The following is a 23,153-nucleotide window of genomic DNA, read 5'->3' on the forward strand; positions in this document are numbered from 1 at the left end:
TGTGAGAAAAAGTAACCTTGGATTTTAGCAACCACTGCACCTCACTTAGGACTACAGCGACAGGGTTAAGCATCAGGAATGTATAAGTGCTTGTAATGAGGTCATGTTCATGGCAGATGCAGGTCACCCTCCAACCCAGAGAGCAGCAAGAGGGACTTCAGTTTTCCCTTCTTTCTGTCCGTAAAGTAACGGAAACACGTGTCTAGTGTATGCTTCAATAATGGGAACAAGTTAAACTGTGTGCTCAGCGCTGAAGGTGATTCAGGGGCTGTTTTGATGTTGTTTTGCTGGCTTTCACAGAGTGGAGTCTGCCTTTAGAAGGATGTGCATCCTTTGGGGTGCTGGAAGTCTCTGCCATGGACAGCTCTGCTGCTCACAGGAGCCTGGCATGGGCTGAGCTCTGTGCCTGCTGCAGTAAAGAATGAAAAGCTGCTAAGCTCTGCTTTTTACATTGCTTAAGTTCTTTGAGGAGCATTTCCCCACTGGCCTAAAATATCCTGGGGTGATGTGAACTGCTGGGAAAGTCAAGCTGCGAAAGCCTGCATGGTAAAACATCGTGAGGAGCAGGGCTCATTGTGGGGAGGTGCAGGAGGGCTCCTTTCAGAGGTGATGATGGTCCTAGTGAAGGGGATTGAAACATTTGAAAGTGGAGATGGGGCTACAGCAGAGCTGGTGTGACTCCTGAGCCCCCTGCAGGGAAAAGCTCCGTCATCCCCTTTGGGGACTGGGTGTCCCTGCCCTCAGAACTCCCTGTGAGATCGCATCTTTCTTAAGAAGATGGAAAATAAGTCTGAAATAAGAAGTCATTGGGGTTTGTAATTCCCAGGACATGAGCCTAGGAATCACAGAACCCCCCCCCACAGATGCTGGTAGACCCAGAGCAAGAGGGTTTTCTGAAGTCAGGGCTCTCGGCATTACTTCTGGGTGATTTCTCTCTGCCTCAGTTTCACAGCTGTAAAAGCAGAGGTAGCCAAGAGGACACCAAGGGAGCTGACTGGGAAGTGTATTCAAATTCCCATCATAGGCCAGCTGCATCCCTGAAAGCATTTCCAGTTTCTCTTTTCCCGTGGTTCTCATGGGCTTTGTTAAATCTGGGTTCAGAGGATGTTGATTCCTGTGGCCTCTGTAAGTTCTAGGCCTGATGTCAGCAATGCAGAGCAGGAGAAGGCTGGGTTTTCCTGATGAATTGCAAACAGCCACTACCTCATCTGGCTTCACTGCTCAAGCTCAATGTGACCACAGAGTTGGCCTGATCTGAGCCAGCAGACTGGCCAGTTTTAGCTGTGGCTACTTAAAATCTCAGTGCTGATAGGCTTTTCCTCCATGGAGCTCCAGGTTTAAATAGAATGCAGTCTCTCTGAATGCACTGACCATCCTACTGCTGGAAACTGAACCTTCTCTAACACAGTCCAGAATTCAGGGACAACTGGGGGTTTTATTGTAACTCAGAAGTGATTCAGGTGTGCCTGAGTTTAAACACTTTCTGCTTTCAGAGTGATTTCTGTGTGAAGAGTGCAAAATCCCATGCTGGTAGATGCCATGGACCAGTGCCACTATTTCTCTTTGGGTGAGATGTCCTGGAAGAGACGTGTGCTCCTTCTTGTGCTCTAATTGCAGGTGCATTAAGATTGGGGACAAGGAGTGTGACTTGAACCCTGCTTTCCGCCTCATCCTCCACACAAAGCTGGCAAACCCCCATTTCCAGCCCGAGCTGCAGGCGCAGTGCACCCTCATCAACTTCACTGTCACACGGGATGGGCTGGAGGACCAGCTCCTCGCGGCGGTGGTCAACATGGAGAGGCCTGACTTGGAAGAGCTTAAGGTCAGTGGCTGGGATTTGCCACTTGGAGCAAGTATAAATAATAATCATGATAACAGCATTAATAGTAATAATTCATAACCATTATTACTGTAATTAAATAGCATTTTATGTGCAAGGCTGCAGAGGTGGCTCTGCTCACCTAACATCAGGAGGTTTCCCTTGAATGGCAAGCACTGAAGAGTCTTTTTCTTCACTCTTTTGCTTCCTTGGTATTTTGGGAACACTTAAACTGCAACTTCAAGTGTTTTCCTCCAAAAAGTTGGGCAAAAATCTCTTTCTCTTCCTCCTCTTCCCAGAAATGGAAACTGAGTTTCTCAGTTTATCAGGTTTTTCTGGACTTCACAGATTTCATTTTGTAGGTAGGATTCGGCTCCCTTCATTTGAGGCATTAAGGGTACAGGATTCCCACTGTAAGTACTGCGGAGCTGGTAATGAATTGTTTCTGTTCTGATTCTTCCTCCCCCTTATTTATAACAGGCCAAAATGTTCTCCCTCCCTCCCTTAATAACTATGGCTTCGGTTTAAAGAGGATTTTTCAAGGAAAATCCTTTGTTCCAATGGCACATTTCACAACGAAATTAATACGTCTCATACTAAATGTTTACTGAGATTGGGAATACATTTACTGCACATGTTCAGTCAGGCCAGGCCAGTTCTGTAATAATCTTTTCATTTAATGAGGTTTTAAAGCATTTTAGCTCTGCAGCCTTAATGATGCATTTAGTTTTAACCAGGCTCCTGTGTTAATGAGCCAAAAGAGGGCATCAGAAATACATCATGAGCTGGTTTAATGTGTGAGCCCTGGGTCTGGGCTGGCTCTGCGAGAGACCCGCAGCCTCTTGGCCAGGCGCCCCTCGTGCAGGCTGGGCACTGGGTTGCAAATGGAACTGGGGATGGCCACGATTAGCACAGTGGTGGCATTAAGTGCTGGGATGTTAAGGACCGTTCCTGCTCACCTCGGCAGCATTGCAGTTAATGGCTGCTGTCGGGATAAGACAGATGAATTCACTGTCATGTGCACTCAACAACATAGCCAGGCTCTGGGAAGTGGTAACTTGCATTCAGCAGTGCTTCCCTCCTGTGCTTGGGAAGAGCTGTTAGAAAACACTGACAGTGATGGGAGTTAGGGATCGCATCTCCTGAAGTCCCCAGTTCTTCAGGACATGTGTGCTGTGGAAGAAAGGAGCCAGGGAAATGTGTTCCCAGATGAGCTATGCCACTGGCATGAGGGATATGGGGCTGAGGTCTTGCTTTAGAAAGCACTAAGCAGATACAGAGTGGTGTGGGATGTAATTTTCTCTTCCTTTAAGAATATTTAAGCCCTTTGTGTTACCGAAGCACGATAATACCAGAGCTCACTATCTCTCCCTCTCATCTGCTTCCCTTCTGCTACAGTCCTGCTGCCCATGCAGGTATCAAGGAGGAGAAACCCAGCTTGGTATTCCCGATGTGCTGCTGGATGGGGAACAGTGTCCAAACAATCTCTTCCCTGCTGGGATACAAGCAAGGATTTGTCCCTTCAGACACAGGGAGGGGGGCTGGCAGTGGCTGACCCCTGTGGTGACTGCTGGCCAGGGGCTCTGTACTTTCTTCTGCCCCCGTCTATTTACTGATGTGAAAAAGCCACTGGGCTGTTGTCTCAGATCCTTGAAGATACAGATTTGGATCATTGGATTCCCAGAAGGAAAGGGCACTTTCCTGGGTGTGTTTTAATCCATCCTCTCTACCCTGGGACAAAAAGGACGTGTGGTGACTGGGAAAGGTTTAGGGCTCTGGCTCATGGGCAGGTGGAGGTGACTCCTACAGTACTGCACAATAGTTACTGAGCTCAAAGTCTTGTCATAGGGAAAGAAGGAGCACACGTTATGTGTAGAGCCCAGAAATTATTGTTAATAACCTAATCAAGATTCATCAAACAGCTATTATTAATCCAATGATGATAACAGTAACATTGTTTAAAATGCTTTCTCAACACAGTCTGTTTCCATAATCTTTTCCTTCATTGATTCCTCATTATTCAGTCTTTCTGTTCCTTCTTGCCTTTGAAGGTGTCTTTATCTGATTGACAGGATTGCACTCTTATGACGGGTGTTCAGAGTCTGAGACCACGTTTGCCCTCTCCCATATTTTGCTTGTACAGACAGATCAATCTGTGCAGAAGAACTGCTTGCTCTGACTTGAAATTAAAGCCAGGCTAACCCAGCAGTGACCCAGCTGTGAGGCAGTCACAGCTAGGGGAAGCTGAAACCAGTTTAGGTCAAGACAGTCGAAGCCAACGCCTGAGACCTCCCCTCTCAGGTCAGTACAAACCCTCTGGCCTTTAGCTAGTCTCATCTGCAACTCCCTTTTGCAAGGATGACATGGTCCATGTGCTGCTGGTGCTGCCCATGGTCCATGTAGTCTTACCAGGACTGGTTTCAAGTATCTGCCACCTTCCCCTGATTTTACTGTTTGGACTGAAATGTCTCAAGTTGTGTTTGCTTCACATTCATTGTCTGTTGTGCTGAGAACAGCCTTAGGAAGACTCTTACGGCAGCTGTGTCATGGTGAGTAAGCCATGACTTAGGGTCCTGCCTCGCTGGTTCGTTAGGTGAAGCATGTGAAAGTCCCTGCACATTTAGGCTGTCATGGCCAATGCTGAGCTGCTTTTCCAGGAAACAAATTGCTCTGCAGGAATGGACTCAAAGAACAGGGATTACTTTTTCCCCCCTCTGGTTTGTGATGTTAAAACAATACAAGAAACCCAGCAGAAGCAGCAAGGAGAGGAAGCATTGCTGAGCTGGGAGGGGGTTGGCCATGAACCCTTCCCTCTGGCCTGTAGCTCTGGTGAACTGTTTTTCCCAATGGAATGACATTTTGAAGGGTCCCAGAGTAACGTGTTTCCCAGAAGTAGCCCTGTTATAGATCAACTGTGAAATAACAGATCATGCTCCACTGCAGAAGTAAGAGCTGATGACCTTGCTACTGCTGGAAACAGCGGCATGGATGTGGGCTGTTGTGGGGAATCCAGCACTGTGTGCACGTCAGAGGGCTTCTTTCTGCATGGTGATTGCAAGCTATTGGAGCAAAAATCACACACGTCCTCGTGAATAACTTCAGGGTTTGCAGTGCATGGTCTGGAATCCTAGCTTGCAAAATGTCAGTTCCTCAAGGCGTGTAATGTGCTTGAAGGATGGGAACACACAAAATTAGCCAAGTTAGTTTTCTGTTTCAAGACTGGTAAAATATTTACCTCCATGGGCAAGCTCCTGTGTGTAATGCCTCTAGAACATGCCTTTAAAGCCAGCCATTTATAGCTGAAATGCCAATAAAGGGCATGCTTCAGTGCACACTACTTGGGTTGACATTAACATGGAATGAGTGTGTGTGCAGCGAGTGGATGAAATTTCAGCCCACATATTGAAAGATGACTTATTAAGGAAAGAGTTGGTTTGTCTGCTTGAAACTTCTGGCAACAGCACAAATACTGCTGGCTCCTTTAAGTGTTGTGGGGTTGGAAGAGACATAGGGTCACATTTCACATTTCAGGGGCTCTTCTAGACACTGTAGGTAGCTGGAAATTGTAGGTATGTTTTCCATTGCAATTGATTTGAATTTCTTGATTGTGTCATAGAATCATAGACATATAGAATGGTTTGGGTTGCAAAGGACCTTAAAGCTCCTCCAGCTCCAACCCCTGCCACGGGCAGGGACACCTTCCACTAGAGCAGCTTGCTCCAAGCCCCTGTGTCCAACCTGGCCTTGAACACTGCCAGGGATGGGGCAGCCACAGCTTCTCTGGGCACCCTGTGCCAGCGCCTCAGCACCCTCACAGGGAAGAGCTTCTGCCTTATCTCCAACCTGAACTTCCCCTATTTCAGTTTGAACCCATCACCCCTTGTCCTATCACTGCAGTCCCTAATGAAGAGTCCCTCTCCAGCATCCTTGTAGCCCCCTTCAGACACTGGAAGCTGCTCTGAGGTCTCCACACAGCTTCTCTTCTCCAGGCTGAACAGCCCCAATGTTCTCAGCCTGCCTCCGTACAGGAGGTGCTCCAGCCCCTGATCATCCTTGTGGCCTTCTCTGGACTTGCTCCAGCAGCTCCATGTCCTTCTGATGTTGAGGACCCCAACACTGCACATAGTGCTGCAAGTGCGTTCTCCCCAGAGCGCAGCAGAGGGGAGGAATCACCTCCTTCACTTCACCATTTGAGACATTTCAGGCCAATCAATGAAGTTGGGTGAAGGTGGGAGGTACTTGAAACCAGCCCTTGTAAGACTCTGTCACTTAAATGCAGCCTGAGGGTTTTAAATTGTCACACACTAGTGCTGTACTTTCCAGGGTGTTAGTGATTGGCTTCATTAATGTATAGAACAGCCACCAGGCTTATACCTTGGCAGCATCCAAGCCAGATGCACAGCTTTTCCACAGGATGTTTTCTGTGATAACAAGAAAAATAGGCATTCACAGGAGGACTGTACAGTGGAATAACAGAATATACCTGACAGCCAGGAAAGATGCCATTTCTCTGGCAAGCTAACACACAGAATAGAGCAATCACATTTCATGGGAGAAAGCCTGCTGTGGAGGATCAGTTCAGAAAAGAGCTGGATGAGAGTCTTTGTTTTCACCATGAACAGCATTAATGACTGGTATCACTGCAGGCACAGGGCACCAGGAGATCACCTGCACCAGTGAGATCTGGAGGCTGGAATGCACATGGGTCCAGCAATCAAAGAGGGGCTGGGACTTTGCTCTCGGTTCTGAGCCTGAGATGCATTGGGCTCAGCTCTGGATCCAAGTGGCCTTGCTGTTGGTTTTGCCATCAGGTTTTTAACCCTGTGGTCCTCATCGCTGCTGTGACTGGTATCTGTGTGTTGTGGCAAGTACAGAGGTTCACCAGGAGGGGTGAGAAGCATCAAGGGATATTTAGGCTGACCTAAGCCCAATAAATAGACACTTCTAAGATGGAGATGCAGGACATGTGACTGAGATGGGGATTGAAGGTCATTTCTTCCTGATTTACTTCCATCATTTTCATACATTTCTAGTGAAAGGGCTCAGTTATCCCTGTGGTTTCTCTGCTGTTTGAGGTTTCTCTGACTTTATAGCTTGCTGGATATGGACTGATTCCCAGAGCAAAGAGCAGGAGTAAGCAATATTAACTATGATAGCTGTCAATTAGAAGCCTGCTCCCATGTGAAGGTGGCTAATCCTTACTTTACCATGTGTTTTGTGTCTAAAACTGCCTGAATGTGTTTCTTGCAGTCATCTCTCACAAAGCAACAAAATGGCTTCAAAATCACCTTGAAAACACTAGAGGACAACTTGCTCTCTCGGCTGTCATCAGCATCTGGGAACTTCCTGGAAGACACAGTGCTGGTGGAGAACTTGGAGGTCACTAAACAGACCGCTGCAGAGATCGGAGAGAAGGTACAAAGAGAGCAATAGCCTAGAGAAAAGCATGTGTGTGGTGTTATCTGTGGGGATTTCTGGATGGAACAGAGAAGAGAACATTCTTCTTTAGGTATGCAGGGCAAGAATATAGTAGAGAATAGAAAGTGGTGTAAATTGAAGTGCTCTCCATTCTGGACAGCTTCATGCCATTTAGTTCTTGAGAGCTTTTGTATGTTAAATGGCCTATTTTAAGACCAAGAGAAAATGATGTAAAGACAATAAAATTGACACACTGTACCAAGGCAGCTTTAAACCATTCCAGCATAAGCCTGAATACATCGCACTTCCTCAGTTAAGCTGGAGTTTAGTACTGAGCAGGGAGTTGTGATCTCAGGTGAATCTGCAAGAACGTGGGTGTTTCATACGCTTCCTTGGAGTGTGAGTCACCATTTGGATTAGCTGTGCAGTGTCAGCATTGCCACCTACCTCCTTCCCCTTGCTGGCTGGGTGGGGTTAGGTAAATGCACAGTGGTTCCCTGTGCCATGGAGGGAACTTGAGAAGTGTGTTTGTGATGCCAGGATAGCCAAAGGACTCCTGCATGGCCGTTCTCAACAGCTTCCCTCTGCAATCCTCCCGTCTTCACAGCCTGCATGGCGGGATAAATTACCTGGATGAGTTACCCATGGGGTGGGGTTGGGCTGGAGCTGCCTTTCTCTTCCCAGCAGTGTAGCCCCAGTGACTGAGGGGCTAAGTGATCCTCCACATTAAAACCTGGAATTACTTCTGCTGGCTATTCATGGTCCATGGGATGCATTCAGCTCCTTAAGGAGGGTTTACTTGAACACCCAAAGGGGATGAAGGGGAGTTCGACCTCTCAAGCTTGGCATCTCCCTCTGGAAGTGCTCCAATCTCTAAGCCAGTTGTGGTTGTAAAGCTGGTTGCTGACATCTCTATTGGTGTATTTGGAGTTTCCTAGAGGCCTGCTTCTCAAGTCAACCCTCACTCTGTTCTTACTCTATCAATCACCCAAAGAAAAATGTTCAGGCAACATTTTCGTTCCTGTGGAAGTCCTCCCTGCTCTGTTGATGGAAAGCACCTGTCTTCCCCACCTTGGGCTTTTATTTTACTAGATTTATTAATCATTTGGGGGATGGGATATCTAAAAGTTAGCTGCCTAAGTCTAAGCTAGACTCTGGGCATCCTTTATAGTCAGTGGGGAGACATGGGTGCTGTCAGAAGGGGAACTTATCTGATGTAGACAGGTCCACGTGGATGCTTGTTTCTGCAGTAGACGTTGAAGCTGCTCTTTGGGGGACTCACAGTCCATCATTGTCCCTGGGGATATGCCAAAAGATCCCAAGATGTGTTGGTGGAACACCCCAGGTTAAAGTGCTTCGTTGGCAAGGTTTGATGTGCTCCAGCCAGATGTGCTCACACCAGCTCAGGTCACGGCAAAGGAGCACCCAATGGCATGTATTTTGGGCTGTGTCATGCCCTGCTGACTTGTACAACATGTGCTGAGCCCTTTTCTGCTGCATCCCTGTTGTATGGTTTGCTGGATCAGCACTGGCGTGGCGGCATGTGGCTGTATGGCTAGACACCTATGGCTGTACATAGCCAGAGCCTAAAATTGTCCCCAAGAGGCTTGAGGCTGTCACTTTATGCTGCCGAAGTGGAATGAAAATGAACAGGACTGAGATGATAATGAGGTGATTTATCTGGCCAAAGGGTTTTCACCACAGCCAGTATGCACAGCAGCTGTGCAGACACTGCGCCAGCAAGGTAGGGGTGTGTTAAGTGCTGCTGAGGAAAGGCAGCAAAGAGCTAATATGAATTAGCAGTTCTCAGCCTGGGGGGGAAGCTGCCTTGAGAGCAGCATGGGGACTGTTCAGCCCTGGGTTATTAATGACCTGCACAGGAGGGGGCAATTAGCAGGAGAAACTCATTGAGGAGAAAAACAATTCCACTTAGTAAAGAGCAGGGATCCAGGGAGAAGCCTGGAGGGGGCTCAGGAAAACAGGCTTGGGCACAGGGTGGTAAATGCAGTTAAATGGAGAACACGACCAAGGAAGGGGGACATGGGGAGCAGGCGGCTCAAGCCTGGCTGCACTGTGGTTCTAGGCCATGGGGGTTACCCACTGCCAGGGCTGATGTCTTTGTGGCAAATGCCAGCCCTCCCCTGGGCTGCAGGTTCAACTCACAAAGGTGTTTCACAGTAACTTGGTTCTGTGTTTTCCTTCCAGGTCCAGGAGTCTAAGGTGACAGAAGCTAAGATTAATGAGGCCAGAGAGCACTACAGGCCTGCTGCTGCACGGGCCTCTCTGCTCTACTTCACCATGAACGACCTCCATGCCATCCATCCCATGTACCAGTTCTCTCTGAAGGTACTTTCTCTATGAGCCATGGGCCACCCCACGGCTGCAGGAGGCAATGCTGCTGCTTCTTGATCTTGCTGAAGTTCACAGTCATCCTCTGGGGTCTCTTGGGGATATTTGAGCTCATAACCTAAACGGTTCTGCTTCTTTGGTTTTATGGGAAAGCTTTGCATTACTTATTTCTTTATGTGCCTACTTAACACATTACTCATAGAAGAAACCCAGAATGGTTTGGGCTGCAAGGAACCTTCCACTAGACCACAGGCAGGGACACCTTCCACTAGAGCAGCTTGCTCCAAGCCCCTGTGTCCAACCTGGCCTTCAACACTGCCAGGGATGGGGCAGCCACAGCTTCTCTGGGCACCCTGTGCCAGCGCCTCAGCACCCTCACAGGGAAGAACACTTCCTCCTTTTCCATTAAGGGGATGGCCAGCACCAGCTTGCAACACGTAAGTTGTGTTGTGCTCCTCTTTAGTACTCATTGGGAAAGGTTTGGTCAGAACCTGTGGCACATGCTGAGCAGAGCATGTTCCTTCCTGCCCTCTGTGGAGGGAGCAGAGTTTCAGCAGCACCTGCAAAGACCCGGTGAGGAGTGGTCTGAATGTCAAAAGAAAAGGTCCTGCTGTGTTGGCTACTGGGTTTGGGTGAGGGACCCTACTCAGCTCTGAATGTGCCAGTCAGCCTGATGCCAGTTGTCAGGCTGCGGTCAGGTTAGAAAAGGCATAATAGGCTGTTCTTCCTTTTGCTTGGATTCTTTCTCAGTAGTTGAGCTCTTTGGAAAGACACAGCCTTGCTCAGCGATGCATTAACAGTCTTTGTTACTGAAAACCCAGGAAGTGCCTTTGCAAAGCAGAACCTTACAAGCCACTTGTTCTTTTTCTCTGTACTCAGAGCCTTGGCCTGGAAGAACAAAACACACAATGGATTTGAAAGATATCATATGGGAAAAGAACCAGCCAAGTGCTTTTTTTCTATGTATTTTATGTATTTATGCACTGAGATTTTGCACAGCATTTGGAGTCATTTGCTCCATCGCTTAGTCTTTTCTTTATACTTACATTGGTTCTGTATCTGTGATGTCATCAGGGTCACAGTGCCTGTGTGGATATAGAACCATAGAATAGTTTGGGTTAGAAAGGACCTTAAGATCATTTAGTTCCACACCCCTGCCACGGGCAGGGACCCCTTCCACTAGAGCAGCTTGCTCCAAGCCCCTGTGTCCAACCTGCCCTTGAACACTGCCAGGGATGGGGCAGCCACAGCTTCTCTGGGCACCCTGTGCCAGCGCCTCAGCACCCTCACAATAAAGAATTTCTCCTTTATATCTAACTTAAATCTCTGCTGTTTCAGTTTGAACCCATCACCCCTTGTCCTGTCACTACAGTCCCTGCATCCTTGTAGGCCCCCTTCAGCAGCACCTGCTGCAGTGAAACTGAAAGTGCTGACAATCCCTTGCCTTGGCAGAGTAGTCCCAGTCGGTGTGGCCAGTAACCCCCAAGGGTTTTTGGGTATTCATCCAAGAGTTCCAGTAGTAATGTTTTCATAAATGGAAGGCTTTTTGTTTTTACCACAGGAGAAGGGTGTTTCGGGGGGGGGGAGGGTTAAATGAGATGGCATCCTAGGCTAGAACTTCTTCCAGAGAATTTCTTACCTTGACAAGTGACCTGGAAAAAGTAGTTGAGAAAAGAATACAATATTTGGAGCCTCATCCACAACGAAGCTTTTCTTCTTGATATCCACAACTCATACGTTGTGATATCCACCAGAAAAATGGACAGAATCCCTTTTGTCCGAGGGTGCCCTTTGAAAGATTCATTCCTTCCACATACATAATAGATCCAGGAGTTCCTGAGGTTTCACCTTTAATCTATGTCTCCTGTATTTGGTCTGGTTTATGTTTCCTAGTTAACATTTGCAGTGTGTATAAATACATAGAAAATTATTGAATGACATGTTTTTAGCTAATAAATTCTGATGACACATCATAAAGCATCGTGTAAAGATGCAGGGAGGTAATTTGAAACTCCTAACCACGCAGCTAAAAGCCCATTATAAATTAGAGCACACAAGATTTATGCATGACTCTGCAGCCTGGTTTAACACAACTTAAAGAAATGTTCAGCAGGAAAACGCATTCTGCCATTAATTAATAATGCAGTAGGTATCAGTGTTACTTGAGTTTGTTGAGGCATCATTTTTCCTTTGTAGAACCCTACAACTAATGCTGCCAACAAAGTCATGCCTCATCCGGCTGGTGCGGTTAATTCAGATTGGCCTGGTTATATCCTGTTGCTGGGTCCCAGTGTACGGAGCCTTTGCATTGCTCATCAGGCCTTAGGCTTTGCTTTTCTTTTTCTACTTGAATTTGATCATTTACTGATGGAGTTTCTTTGGGCAGCTTGAGAAGATTTTTGTCTTGTCTAAATCAGGAACGTTATTATAAGAACCCTTATTATCTTCAATCAGAGCAGCATTCTCAGTGCATACACCCCACCCCAAGGGAACCTGTCTGACTGGTTAATCCCACTTCCATAAGAAGATGTCCAACCCTCCTCTCTCATCTACTCCTTTCATAGATTCATAGAACCCCAGCATGGTTTGTGTTTGAAAGGACCTTAAAGCTCCTCCAGTCCCAACCCCTGCCACGGGCAGGGACACCTTCCACTAGAGCAGCTTGCTCCAAGCCCCTGTGTCCAACCTGGCCTTGAGCACTGCCAGGGATGGGGCAGCCACAGCTTCTCTGGGCACCCTGTGCCAGCGCCTCAGCACCCTCACAGGGAAGAGCTTCTGCCTAAGAGCTCATCTCAGTCTCCCCCCTGGCAGGTTAAAGCCATTCCCCTTGGCCTGTCCCTACATCCCTTGTCCCAAGCCCCTCTCCAGGTTTCCTGCAGCCCCTTCAGGCACTGGAGCTGCTCTCAGGTCTCCCCTTCAGGAGCCTTCTCTTCTCCAGGCTGACCCAGCCCAGCTCTCTCAGCCTGGCTCCAGAGCAGAGCTGCTCCAGCCCTCGCAGCAGCTCCATGGCCTCCTCTGGCTTCGCTCCAACAGCTCCACGTCCCTCTTGTGCTGCTGCCCCAGAGCTGGATCAGGACTGCAGGGGGGGGGGTCTCTCCCCAGAGAGCAGCAGAGGGGCAGGATCCCCTCCCTGAGCTGCTGTTCACACTCTGGGTTCACCTCAGCACACAGAGGGGTTTGCTGAACCCAAACAATAACACATGCATTGCACTTTTTGGTTTTGTATTTAAGGGAGTTGCTTTTTTCCACATGGGGACGTTTGGGACGTGGGAGGTGTGGCTTCCTCTTCCTCCTGCCTTTTGCTTAACTTCTGCAGAAAATGTGGACTCTAATCCCTGTGAGAGAACACAACTGGTCAGAGAAATGTTTCCTGTGTGTGTCCTGGTTCAGGCAGCCCACGTTTGCACTTCATCAAACGCAGGACAGCAGTGTCATAGGGGCCGTTGTCACTGCCTGGCTGTACTTGGAAGAGCAGCTAAAGGCAGATACAGGGGCTGGTCTCTACATGTGGTCCCTTGCCTTCTGGAGCTGGTGCGCCACGCTGCTGGGCAGATGGGAATGCTTCATCTGTGGCCCCACGGGTACAGTATTTGAGTGGCTTCACTTACTGCAACGCTTCAGGTGACACCCAGGAGCATGCAGGCTGCCTCTAGAAACCCTCTGTGTCTCCCCTCCTAGGCCTTCAGACTCGTGTTTCAGAAAGCCATTGAGAGGGCACCTCCGGATGAGAGCCTGGAGGCGCGCGTGCTGAACCTCATCGACAGCATTACGTTCTCTGTGTTCCAGTACACAACCCGGGGGCTGTTTGAGTGTGATAAATTGACCTACACCGCTCAAGTTACCTTCCAGGTAAGCGGCACCATTGCATGCAGTGATTTATTTCATAGGCAAAGATATTGGCATGCGGGGAAAGCTCAAACTATCACAGCCGTGGCCTTCAGCATCAGAGCAGAAAAGACAAGGGCTGGGGATTGGATTTTCTTCTCTGCCTCTCTTGCCGGTAACAGTTACAGATGCTGTGCTTGATTTGCATTGTGCTGACAAAGGGTTGTTGGAGAGATTAATACCTACTTGCAGGACCTGAAAAAAAGGGCAAAGTAAGCTGGTCTTGAAGGCCAAAGAAATGCTTGCTAAATAACTGCTGTCTTTGGCTGGTATGTTAGTATAATTTTCAGTCTACGACCTGAGCACAGAGACCTTTGTATATCCCTGTGCTGAAATCAAATTCAATCAGTTAATAGTGCTTGGCAGGATGCTGCAAAGTTGTTATTTATTTTGTGCAGTGAATGACTGTGTAAATGCCCTGCCATGGAGAATGCAAATATGAAGCAAGTTTGAAGTGCTGAAACGCTGTGTCTCGTTAACCTTGATCCAGTGATTGCCATGATTTTTTTCATTCTACATAACTAGGTGTGAAATGGCAAGGAAGTGTATGTGTCCACACACTTATAGACACACATAAAACAATTGAACACTGTATTTTGTTCATAAATTGCCTGTGTGTAAAAAGTCAGTTCATATTTTGCAATGGCAGCCATAATTCTGACCCAAAGGATGCCATCTTTTTCTAATATAGATCTCTAAATGAAGTATTGAAGTAGCACACATTGTACTTGTATCTACACTAAGCATTAAAAATAGTTAATGGGTCACTTTAAGCTGTAAGGAAAAACAGCTTCTACAGTTCAGTGTGTGGAGGCAGCTGAGTGAGGAGGCCCAGGATTCTCCCATATAAACAAGCAGTTGGATCTTGAACCAAGCACCTCAGTACTTGGTGGAAGAGAAGATGCCGGCACACTGTGGATGCCATTGCCAGGAGGCAATAATGAGATAGGGTCTGGGATCTGTGACAAGGAGATAACAAACTCACCACTCCAGCACTGTTCTTTTTTCCACAGTACAGAAATGGTATTCAGGGTTTTGGACTTTGAGATTCCAGAAGTCTGACAGTGCACATGGAGCCGTGGCTCTAGTCAGTGCGTGTGGAGCCATGTGGCTCTGGCTGGGCTCTGAGCATGCATCCAGATCTACCTCGAACATTGCTCTGGCAGTCTTATTCCATGTATTCCATGTATTTTAGACTGGATATGAGGAAAAATGTATTCACTGAGGGGATGTTTGGGCATTGGAACAGGCTGCCCAGCACAGTGATGGAGTCACTGTCCCTGGCAGGGACTTCTCAGTATGTTACCCATGAGCCTGGATCACAGCCCTTAGCACAGAGCTTTCCCAAACTTATGTTGCCAATCTCCATACTCATTCCTGGTTCTCTTTTGGGGAGGCCCAAAGCACCTCTATGGTAAGTTTCATCACACCCTTTCAACACAGGACACCGTTTACCTTTGAGCCACGTATTTGACAGCTGCATGAGTTAAATAATGAATCTGATTGAGTATATTCCTGCTCTGTATCCTGGCTGCTCAAGGATATCTTGTTTGTTTGCAATTACAGGTACTTCTGATGAGTAAAGAGATCAATGCAGTAGAACTGGATTTTCTTCTAAGGTACCCAGCGCAGACCAGAGTCACAAGCCCTGTGGATTTCCTGTCTAATCACTCCTGGGGAGGAATCAAGGTATCTGCTTTACTTGAGCTGTGTGAATCAGCATCCCATATCTCCCCTCCATGGGAGATACCTCCTGTATCTCCTTTCAGCAGCCTTCAGGTTGGTCCTTACAGCATTTGGTGAGCAAAGTTCTGACCCTAGATGAGAAGGAGCACAAAAATGCCACAGAAATAGAGATTTTTGTAGGTACAGGACTGTCTCTGTGGGCTCCTCATGACTGTACCCCAATGATCTGTGTGTCCCCAAGAAGGTGATTTTCTCTTCCAAGATTTAGGCTTTTCTCTCTGCAAGACAGGAATGAGAATACCACAGAATCATAGAATGGTTTGTGTTGAAGGGACCTTAAAGCTCACCCAGTTCCACCCCCCTGCCCCAGGCAGGGACACCTTCCACTAGAGGACGTTGCTCCAAGCCCCATCCAATCTCTGATTTATGTGGTTATAGATTGTAAAGGAAATGGAGATCCTCACTGTATTTGGGAAGAGGTGGGAATTCAGTGTATCACCATCTGCAGAGATGTGCTGGGGATAGAGGAGTCGCAGCTGACAGACCTTCTGCAGAAGAACACTGTCCTGGCAGTGGGAAGGTCTAACAGCTGCCGCATGTTTGGAGTGAGAGGTGAGGAATTGCATCTGAAGGACTTGTGAGTTATCCCATCTTTGCTCTAATTTGCCAACCGATGTGAATTGTGCTGGATTTGGACCTGGTTCAGCAGGGTGTGATTGGTTGTCTGGAAGGGGTCAAAATGTTCTTCAAGTTAGGCATGTTCACTGGGGGGATCTGAGATTGCAGCTTTTGGTTTAATGGGGCTTCTGCTCAGTCTCTGGCCCTTTTTGTAGTGATGTGGTTGTAGCATGCTGCCTTTGTGTGACATCTCTCTGGTCCTGTAAAGTAGAGAGTGAAGACATCCTGCTTTCATCGGGATAGTTCTCAAATTCTCCTCTGGGGCATTGTGGTTTTCCCTTTCTCTCCCTTCTATTGTGCTACACAGAGAATGGATCTGGTTCCTGAAAGGTGGTCAGGCAAGACATCTTCATCTACACCCAAGACATCCCCGATATTCTTTTACTGTTTGAATCATGTAAACCAGGAGCCCTGGCTTACGGTTCCACATGCCAGGCTGTGCCTCACCTGGCAAACACTGTCTTGTAATGTGGAGTTAAAGCACTGAGTTTCAAACTGCAGTTCAGAAGTCAAATGAAGCCGATGTTTCTGACCCAGGCCAGCCACAGTGATTTCAAATTGTAGCATGGAGCAGTTCATAGCAGGTGTGTCTGTCCTGACCAGGAGTTGTCATTGTTGACTCATTCTGTGCACGCACGTGGCCTAACTCGCATTGAAAATGTCACAGTCACATTTTCAGCCATAAAATAAGCTTGGAACTTCTCACTAAACCAGCGCTGTTCATCTTCTAAAAGGCATATTTCCATGATAATGGCGGAACTGAAAGAATTCTATACCCTTTCTTTTATCATCTTCTGTTCAGCAGTGGCATTTTGCTCTTCAGACAGCAGCAGTTTTATTTTTGCCTCTCTTTTGAAGACAAATTAAGTGTTCACTTAGGGTCAACACACATAATCAGGGAGCTCAGCCGTCAAGCCCATGAAATACATGCTTTGCAACAGCACATTTTGTCTTTGGGCTGTGCAGTCTGTAGAGATTATAGTGTACATACACATTACTGCCTGAAATCTCACACCTCTTCAACTCTGCTCTGTCCCTGTGCATGCTCAGTGGGGGGATACAGAGGGTGGATGGTGCATTCCAGTTCCTCTGGAGTCCTTCTGGGTTGGCGTTCTTCACTGCTTGGGAGTGTTCAGCACTACAAAGCTGCTTTCTACGTCAGTCCTCTAAATTTCATCTGGAAAGGGAACTTCCTTCTCCACAGGTTTCAGAGGTTTTGGGCTCTGGTTCTATTTTTAGAGATTCTTTTTATGCATCTTAGGAAACACAATGCTCCTGTAGTGCCCAAGGATGTCTTTGCTAGTCCGGACTTAGAAGTAGTACGTTCGCCAAGCAGCCGCCTAAGTTTGCAGTGAGTTTTGTTTCTGGGATAATCCCCTCTGTGCTGGCCAGTTCCATTCAGCGTGGGTGGAATGACTTTCCATGTTCCTTGTGTGCTTCATCATGAGTGTTGCAACAGCCTCACTACAGTGATGAAGTTGGTACAGTTGCCAGCTTAGGGTCATCAACACCAGAAGGAAAACAACTCCCATCCATTCTTCACGCTTTATTCTTACGTCTATTTGACATATCCAGGAGAACAGACAAAAGCATAAGGGATTTTTAGGGTATGGATTCTATATTATCAGCTACTGAACACTTCCGATTTGTCTTCTGTGACAATTGTAGCATTGATTTGGCTATAAATAATATGGCTGGTGTCAATGTTATTAGTGTTTATGTTCTATTAATGTGTTTGTTTATTAGCCTTTGAGTTTCTGGCAACTCCAGTTACTTGAGGCATGGTTTTAGTATAATCACATTTTGTCACAGACTGCTATAATTAGGTTAATTAGTCATGGCTTCTACACAGCTTATTAGCAGGCTAAAATCCCCTTTGCTTTCATCGGCAAGATTAAGTGCTATAATAAATTGTTTTTCCAACAAGGCTTGAGCAAAATACATTTCAGATTCGTAGTTCAAATTCAAAGTGGAATTTAGCATTCTCCTTCATTCTTCACAGAAACATAGAAAATGCTCCTCCACAAAGTGCTCCTCTTTGCCAGGGCTTTCAGGCCAAGTTAGCGGTGCCAAAAGAAATCAATATTGGTATTTGTGGCCCATTCTGTGCCTCCCATTTTGGGCACATTGACTTCAAAGGAAGCCTCGTTAAATGTTGAGGACTCTGGGCATGCAAGGAGCCTTGTGTGACTTGGCTTAGTATTTACTGCTGTTTGATTTATAATGCATAAAGGCTAACAGTCCTCTGCAGTTGTTCTGCTCATGATGTGGGATCTGTCTGCGGGACACACGTGCATGATTTAGGCTTCCAGCTTCTTTTCAGTTCAGTAAGACGTTTTACAGAGCTTTTCACTATAACCAGTGAAGCTCAATGTTCACCACTGGATGAAGAAACCCACTTGCCTGCCCAGAAGGGCACAGTCTGTAGGGAAGGGTAATATTCTTATTAGAGCTGCTGATAGACTTGGGAAAAATAGGTAAAATTTCAGGCTTTTTAGGTGCTTCTCTAAGGCTGAATTGAATTCAATCCAAATACAGGTCAAGGAAAACTGCTCTGAGCTTAACTTGATTCTGTTCATCAGATATGGGGGAAATAGTAGTATCTGCAGAGGCTCTGGAGCAAGGGGAGATGGGAGCAAAGGACACAGTCATTATCCTCAGTGCAAATACGGCCTCTGGGTTAGTGAAGGGTTAGTTATGAGCAGGAAGGGGAGAAAATAGCATCATTTAATGAAATTTGTGCCTTTGCTGAGTCCCTGGCTTTGGTGTTCAATAGAGTTGGTCATTTCAGTTCTAAGGCCTGTCTTTTGCAGGTACTTAATAGTGACCTCTTGAGAAGTCCAAAGTATTTTTTACTCCTAATGAGGTTTTCTGTCTTTCTTCTATTTCCTTTAGTACACTCTGTTGTACTTGCCTTACCCTCTGTGTTCCCTGGACTTAGCTGTGAGTTTTCATTTCTCTTGGTACTTCTGGAAAAGGTCTTTGTGTATGTGTGAGATTGACTTGGCTATTGGTTACCTTACCAGTAAATGTGTGGACACACCTTAGATCCCAAATGTACAGTGATGCTACTGCTTGAACTGCACAGGACATCAGGACACAGCCATGTCCAACGACCATTTTGATATTGTTGTTGCATGATTGAACTTAACATAGAATCAGGGTGGAGATTGTCCTCTGTAGAGTTTTTCCCCCATTTTTTGCTTCTTTCCTTCTCTAAAAGTTTTCCAGTGTCTAATATGAGGGTATTGATATCGGTATTCAGTATTCACTGAACTGGTGCACTGTGGTCTCTTCAACCATGTGTGAAACCCATTCTGCTTGTTGAGCTGTTCTTCACTTACCCGCAGGGCTAGGACAGACAGCTCATGTCATGGTTCTGCTCTGATCACAGGTATAGAAATGGCATCACGGGGTTTTTTGTGGTTGTTGCAGACTGTGTCTAGACTAACAAGTAAAATGGCCCAGCAGTTGTTTTCTGGCCCTGTCAGTGTCTAAATCCATACAGTGAAAGTGCCCTCATGTCCCAAACCAGGTTGCTTGCAGTGGGCAATCCTTGGCTGTGTCCAGGCATTTTCTGAGAGCAGGTGAGTTCTCCAAAGTCAAATGTGAGATGGCAAGCTGCTAGCAAACTGTGTGGCTCACAGTGAGCTCAGGCCTGGACCTCTTCTTTAACCACAGATTCAGGAGCACATCAGCAAGCAAGAAGAAAGTGTGTGTCTTCCCCTCACTGTATAGGTATGCTGGGATATGAGATGGGCAGAAAGGCACTCCTCCTTCCCGTAGTGTGAGACAGCCTCACTCTGGAACAGCTTCATAGATGAGCCTCACACAAGGCATAGTTCCGCATCTTCTGTTCAGTGCCAGTGCTCCTCAGGGGTTCAGCGGAGCAGTTTGTATTTGCCTAGGAAAGGTCATATGGACATACCCACAGTCAAGCTGAGCTCTTCTTGACCTTTACCACTACTGCTAAAGCTGGTGCTCATGCCCTTCGCACCTTCATTTGCGAGGTTGCCTTGGCTACAACCATCCCTTTTTAGAAGATGAGGCTTGCTCTGAGGCCACTGAGAGGTTGGGTGAATGGATTTCCCTGTGACCCCAGGGGTCTGTGATGTAAAATTCTCCCATGCTTCAGCCCCTTCCATGCCCTTCCTGGGGACCTGTGCCCGTGTTCCCCTCTGGCTTTGTGCCTCCTGCAAACCTGTGCTCCCTGGTAAACTCTGTGTGCATCTGGCTCTCCGCAGCAGCGTGTTCCCACGGGCTGGATGCAGGCAGCTCTGGATCTCCTTTGCACAGATACTCATTTCCCAAGTCTGATTTTCTTTGTGATATTTTCTGCAGTGCCTCTTCTTTGCTGAATGCAGATGTGTCCCGTAGGATAAGTGAAGCTAGTTAATATACAGCAAGAATACACCTGGCCAACTTGGATTACTGCTTCATCCCAATCATTTCCCTCAGCTTTTTCTGAAGAGGGAGGATTTCCATTATGTAGATATGAAAACGCCGCTGAAAGGGCATTGTTTAATAAATGTGATGTTGAATAATGAGCTCTAAATACCGAATTCAGCTTTCGAGGAGGAGAGCAGCACTAGACAAAGTAGTATATTAACTCCATATTTATAATCCTGCAGCATGCAGATGATCAGATTGCGTGAGTGGCTCAGGAGATGAAATACCGAATCACAGTTTGCATTTTAGAGAACTGGGGCTCTTTGTGACAAAAGAGCAGTAATGTCGCTCCCAACTCTCACTTCTTGTACTTTCTAGGCACTGAGATGCTTCATTCTTGTCAAAGATTCGTTGTGACACAATCCACTGCACTCTTTGTGCATAAGCAAAGTCCTTTGATCGGGCCGGTCCGATAGGAAGGCCTTGCACAGCGTCCCATGTACAGTCAGGGTTGTTACTATGCCAGAAAGTCATAGGCTTAATTAAATCTTTTCCATTAACTCAGTTCTTCAGATGTTCAGCCATTCAGTGCCACTTTGATAGAAAACATTGATTATGACCCTTCAGTGTGCATTTCTCTGCTCTCATCTAGAAGTTTCCTAAGGCCATTCATCTGTCCTCACTAGCAGTCAGATCTTGGAGAAATATTCCCGATGTCTCACAGAATTACTTCTTAAGAACGTTTTACCTTTTATTTTTCCTTTCCCTTTATAACCTGCTGGCCGACTGTCTGATGCTTATCTGAAATAGAGCAGAGATTTTGATCACATCAAAGATTTAAAGACATACTTTGTTGGCTTGATTGCTGAGTGGAAAATGAGTTTTCTTAGAGGCTTCTACAGCAGCGTTGTCCTTCACTCTTAATCCACCCATGACACAAAGCCTACAGTCAGATGGTCATTTTGAATGTTAAAGTTCTTTCACCTTTTAAACAGAAGGAAAAGGAAGTAATTGCTTCATCCGAGATATCTTTTAGACATCAAATGTGTCTTTTTTGGCCATTGTAAAGCTTTTGAAGTCTTACTGCTTTGCTTAAAAAAATAGAAAGAATACCAGTTGCAGTGCACTCCTGAAAAGATGCCAGTGGACTGTGGAGCCAGGAGGGACAGCAGAGGTCTGATGGCCAAGCTCTACTTCCAGCTAAGGGCACACAAGCAGTCATCCTGGGTTGGACATTGTATACTGTGCCTAGATGTACAAGATGCTTTTGGAAAGGCAATGAAGTGAAATGGCACCTCTTCATTAGTTCTTCCTTTTAAGCCCAGGTCTGCCATAAGGGACTTGTTGGAGCTCCTTATTTCTGTAATGCGGCAGAGCTCATGAACGTTTCCTTTGCATGGCAGTGCTGGTTCACATGAGCACCTCTGAAGACAGTGGATTAAGTGCTCAGCTATATTTTGACTGGGAACAATCTCTGGAACCCTGATGGTAACACCAAGGCTTTACCTGTGTTGAAGCACGTGAGATGGCCTTTTGTGGAGGGGCTTCTGGTCTCTGTGTCATCCCCACGTCACAGTGCATCAGTGGACCAAAGTATCACCAATACCTGACTAGGAGCATCCTTGTGCAGTGAATATAGTCTGACAGAGCATGGGGACATACTTTTCACTTCACTCAGAGTTGGCCACACCTCTGCTGCAGTCTGATTTGATCTTTGACTGTTGCATTTTAAAGAAGGTCCAGACCTTCTGGAGACAGGGTAGATGAGAGCAGTGGGAAGTGAGGCTGAGCTCTTCCTCTCTGTGAGACGTATTTTCTCTCTAAGTTTTGCTGTGCAGCGGCCCATGGTAATGGCCCATCTGTGATTTGTAACAGCTGAACCCAGGGCACCTCTCAGAAATACACAAGTACCACCCTTCAGCGGCCATCAGGGACCCACAGCCAGCTGCTGGGTCTCTCTGTGTCCCTGATTTGCTGGAAAGCATCAAAGAGAAAGACAAAGAGTGAGGCTTTGCAGAACAGCCTGGCTTCCCGAGGCCCATTCTCAAAACCTCTTGAACATCTGTTGCAGAGCATGCAAGAAGAATGTCAGTGTGACCCCAGCTGTGAAGCAGCTCAGGCAGAATCTGGTGGGTGGTTATAAACAACCAGAGTACAATGATCATGGCTAAATCTCATTTTGGTTGCTGAGCTTTCCTGTTCAGTGGACCTGTATGGAAGAATGTACTAGCAGGAAGGAGCTGAGTGCAGGAGCCGATGCTTTCTGATTTATGATATGGGTTTCACTAGGAATTTTCCAAGGAAAGGTGGCAAGATCCGATCCATCACTCCTCAGACCACTCCTGTCATCCAAGCACAAGGTGTCTGCCTTTTCTGATGCTCTAGGAAGGATGCTACAGATAAACAGGATGTTTTTGTATAGTGACACGTCATGGCACTACACACTTTTTAACCCCAGTATAATTTAGACATGGGGAGAAAGCAAGGATGAGTTTGAATGAAGACAGGGGCACACAGTGCAGTGAGCCTGTCAGTCAGCTTCTGTGAAAGAAATAAGGAGGATTAAAATAACCTTTTTTGTGTTGAGGGGTGATTGAAGTTTGACAAAACCATCATCACTTTCATTGTACCTTCAGTGGAGATTTTTCTTCTGAGTTGGATAATTCAAGTAGTGCAGCTAAACAGAAAACAGCACCTTCAGTGAATGAATAATACAACCCAAAACCTAGTGTGGGAAAAATGGCAAATAATCCATCATTTTCTACATTAATCCTTCTAATTAACAGTGCTATTCAAATGGAGTAATTCATCTGCCTGTACGTCTCCTTCCTGAATGATCCAATCTATCAATTCAAGCCAGATGCAAGTTTGACTTTATCATTCTTTCAGGAGCTGTTTTCCTCTGACTGTGGGATGCTGGTTTTTTTTA

At 46.6% G+C, this 23,153-nt stretch overlaps 1 protein-coding gene across 2 annotated transcripts in view; it reads left to right on the forward strand.

The window, feature by feature from the left end:
- The window catches only part of DNAH9 (dynein axonemal heavy chain 9), a 126,331-nt gene that overhangs the window by 60,729 nt on the left and 42,449 nt on the right, over window positions 1–23,153 (forward strand). For both annotated transcript variants that reach the window (XM_057423402.1, XM_057423410.1), the window contains 5 exons: window positions 1,618–1,822; window positions 7,070–7,234; window positions 9,443–9,583; window positions 13,265–13,435; window positions 15,038–15,160. In XM_057423402.1, coding sequence (XP_057279385.1) covers window positions 1,618–1,822; window positions 7,070–7,234; window positions 9,443–9,583; window positions 13,265–13,435; window positions 15,038–15,160 — 805 coding nt within the window. The remainder of the gene's footprint in view (window positions 1–1,617; window positions 1,823–7,069; window positions 7,235–9,442; window positions 9,584–13,264; window positions 13,436–15,037; window positions 15,161–23,153) is intronic.

The sequence above is a fragment of the Pezoporus wallicus genome, unplaced genomic scaffold (genome assembly GCF_028554395.1).
Source record: "Pezoporus wallicus isolate ANWC-B61680 ecotype Strahan unplaced genomic scaffold, APGP_CSIRO_Pwel_v1 contig_8723, whole genome shotgun sequence".
Taxonomy (NCBI): Eukaryota; Metazoa; Chordata; class Aves; order Psittaciformes; family Psittacidae; genus Pezoporus; species Pezoporus wallicus.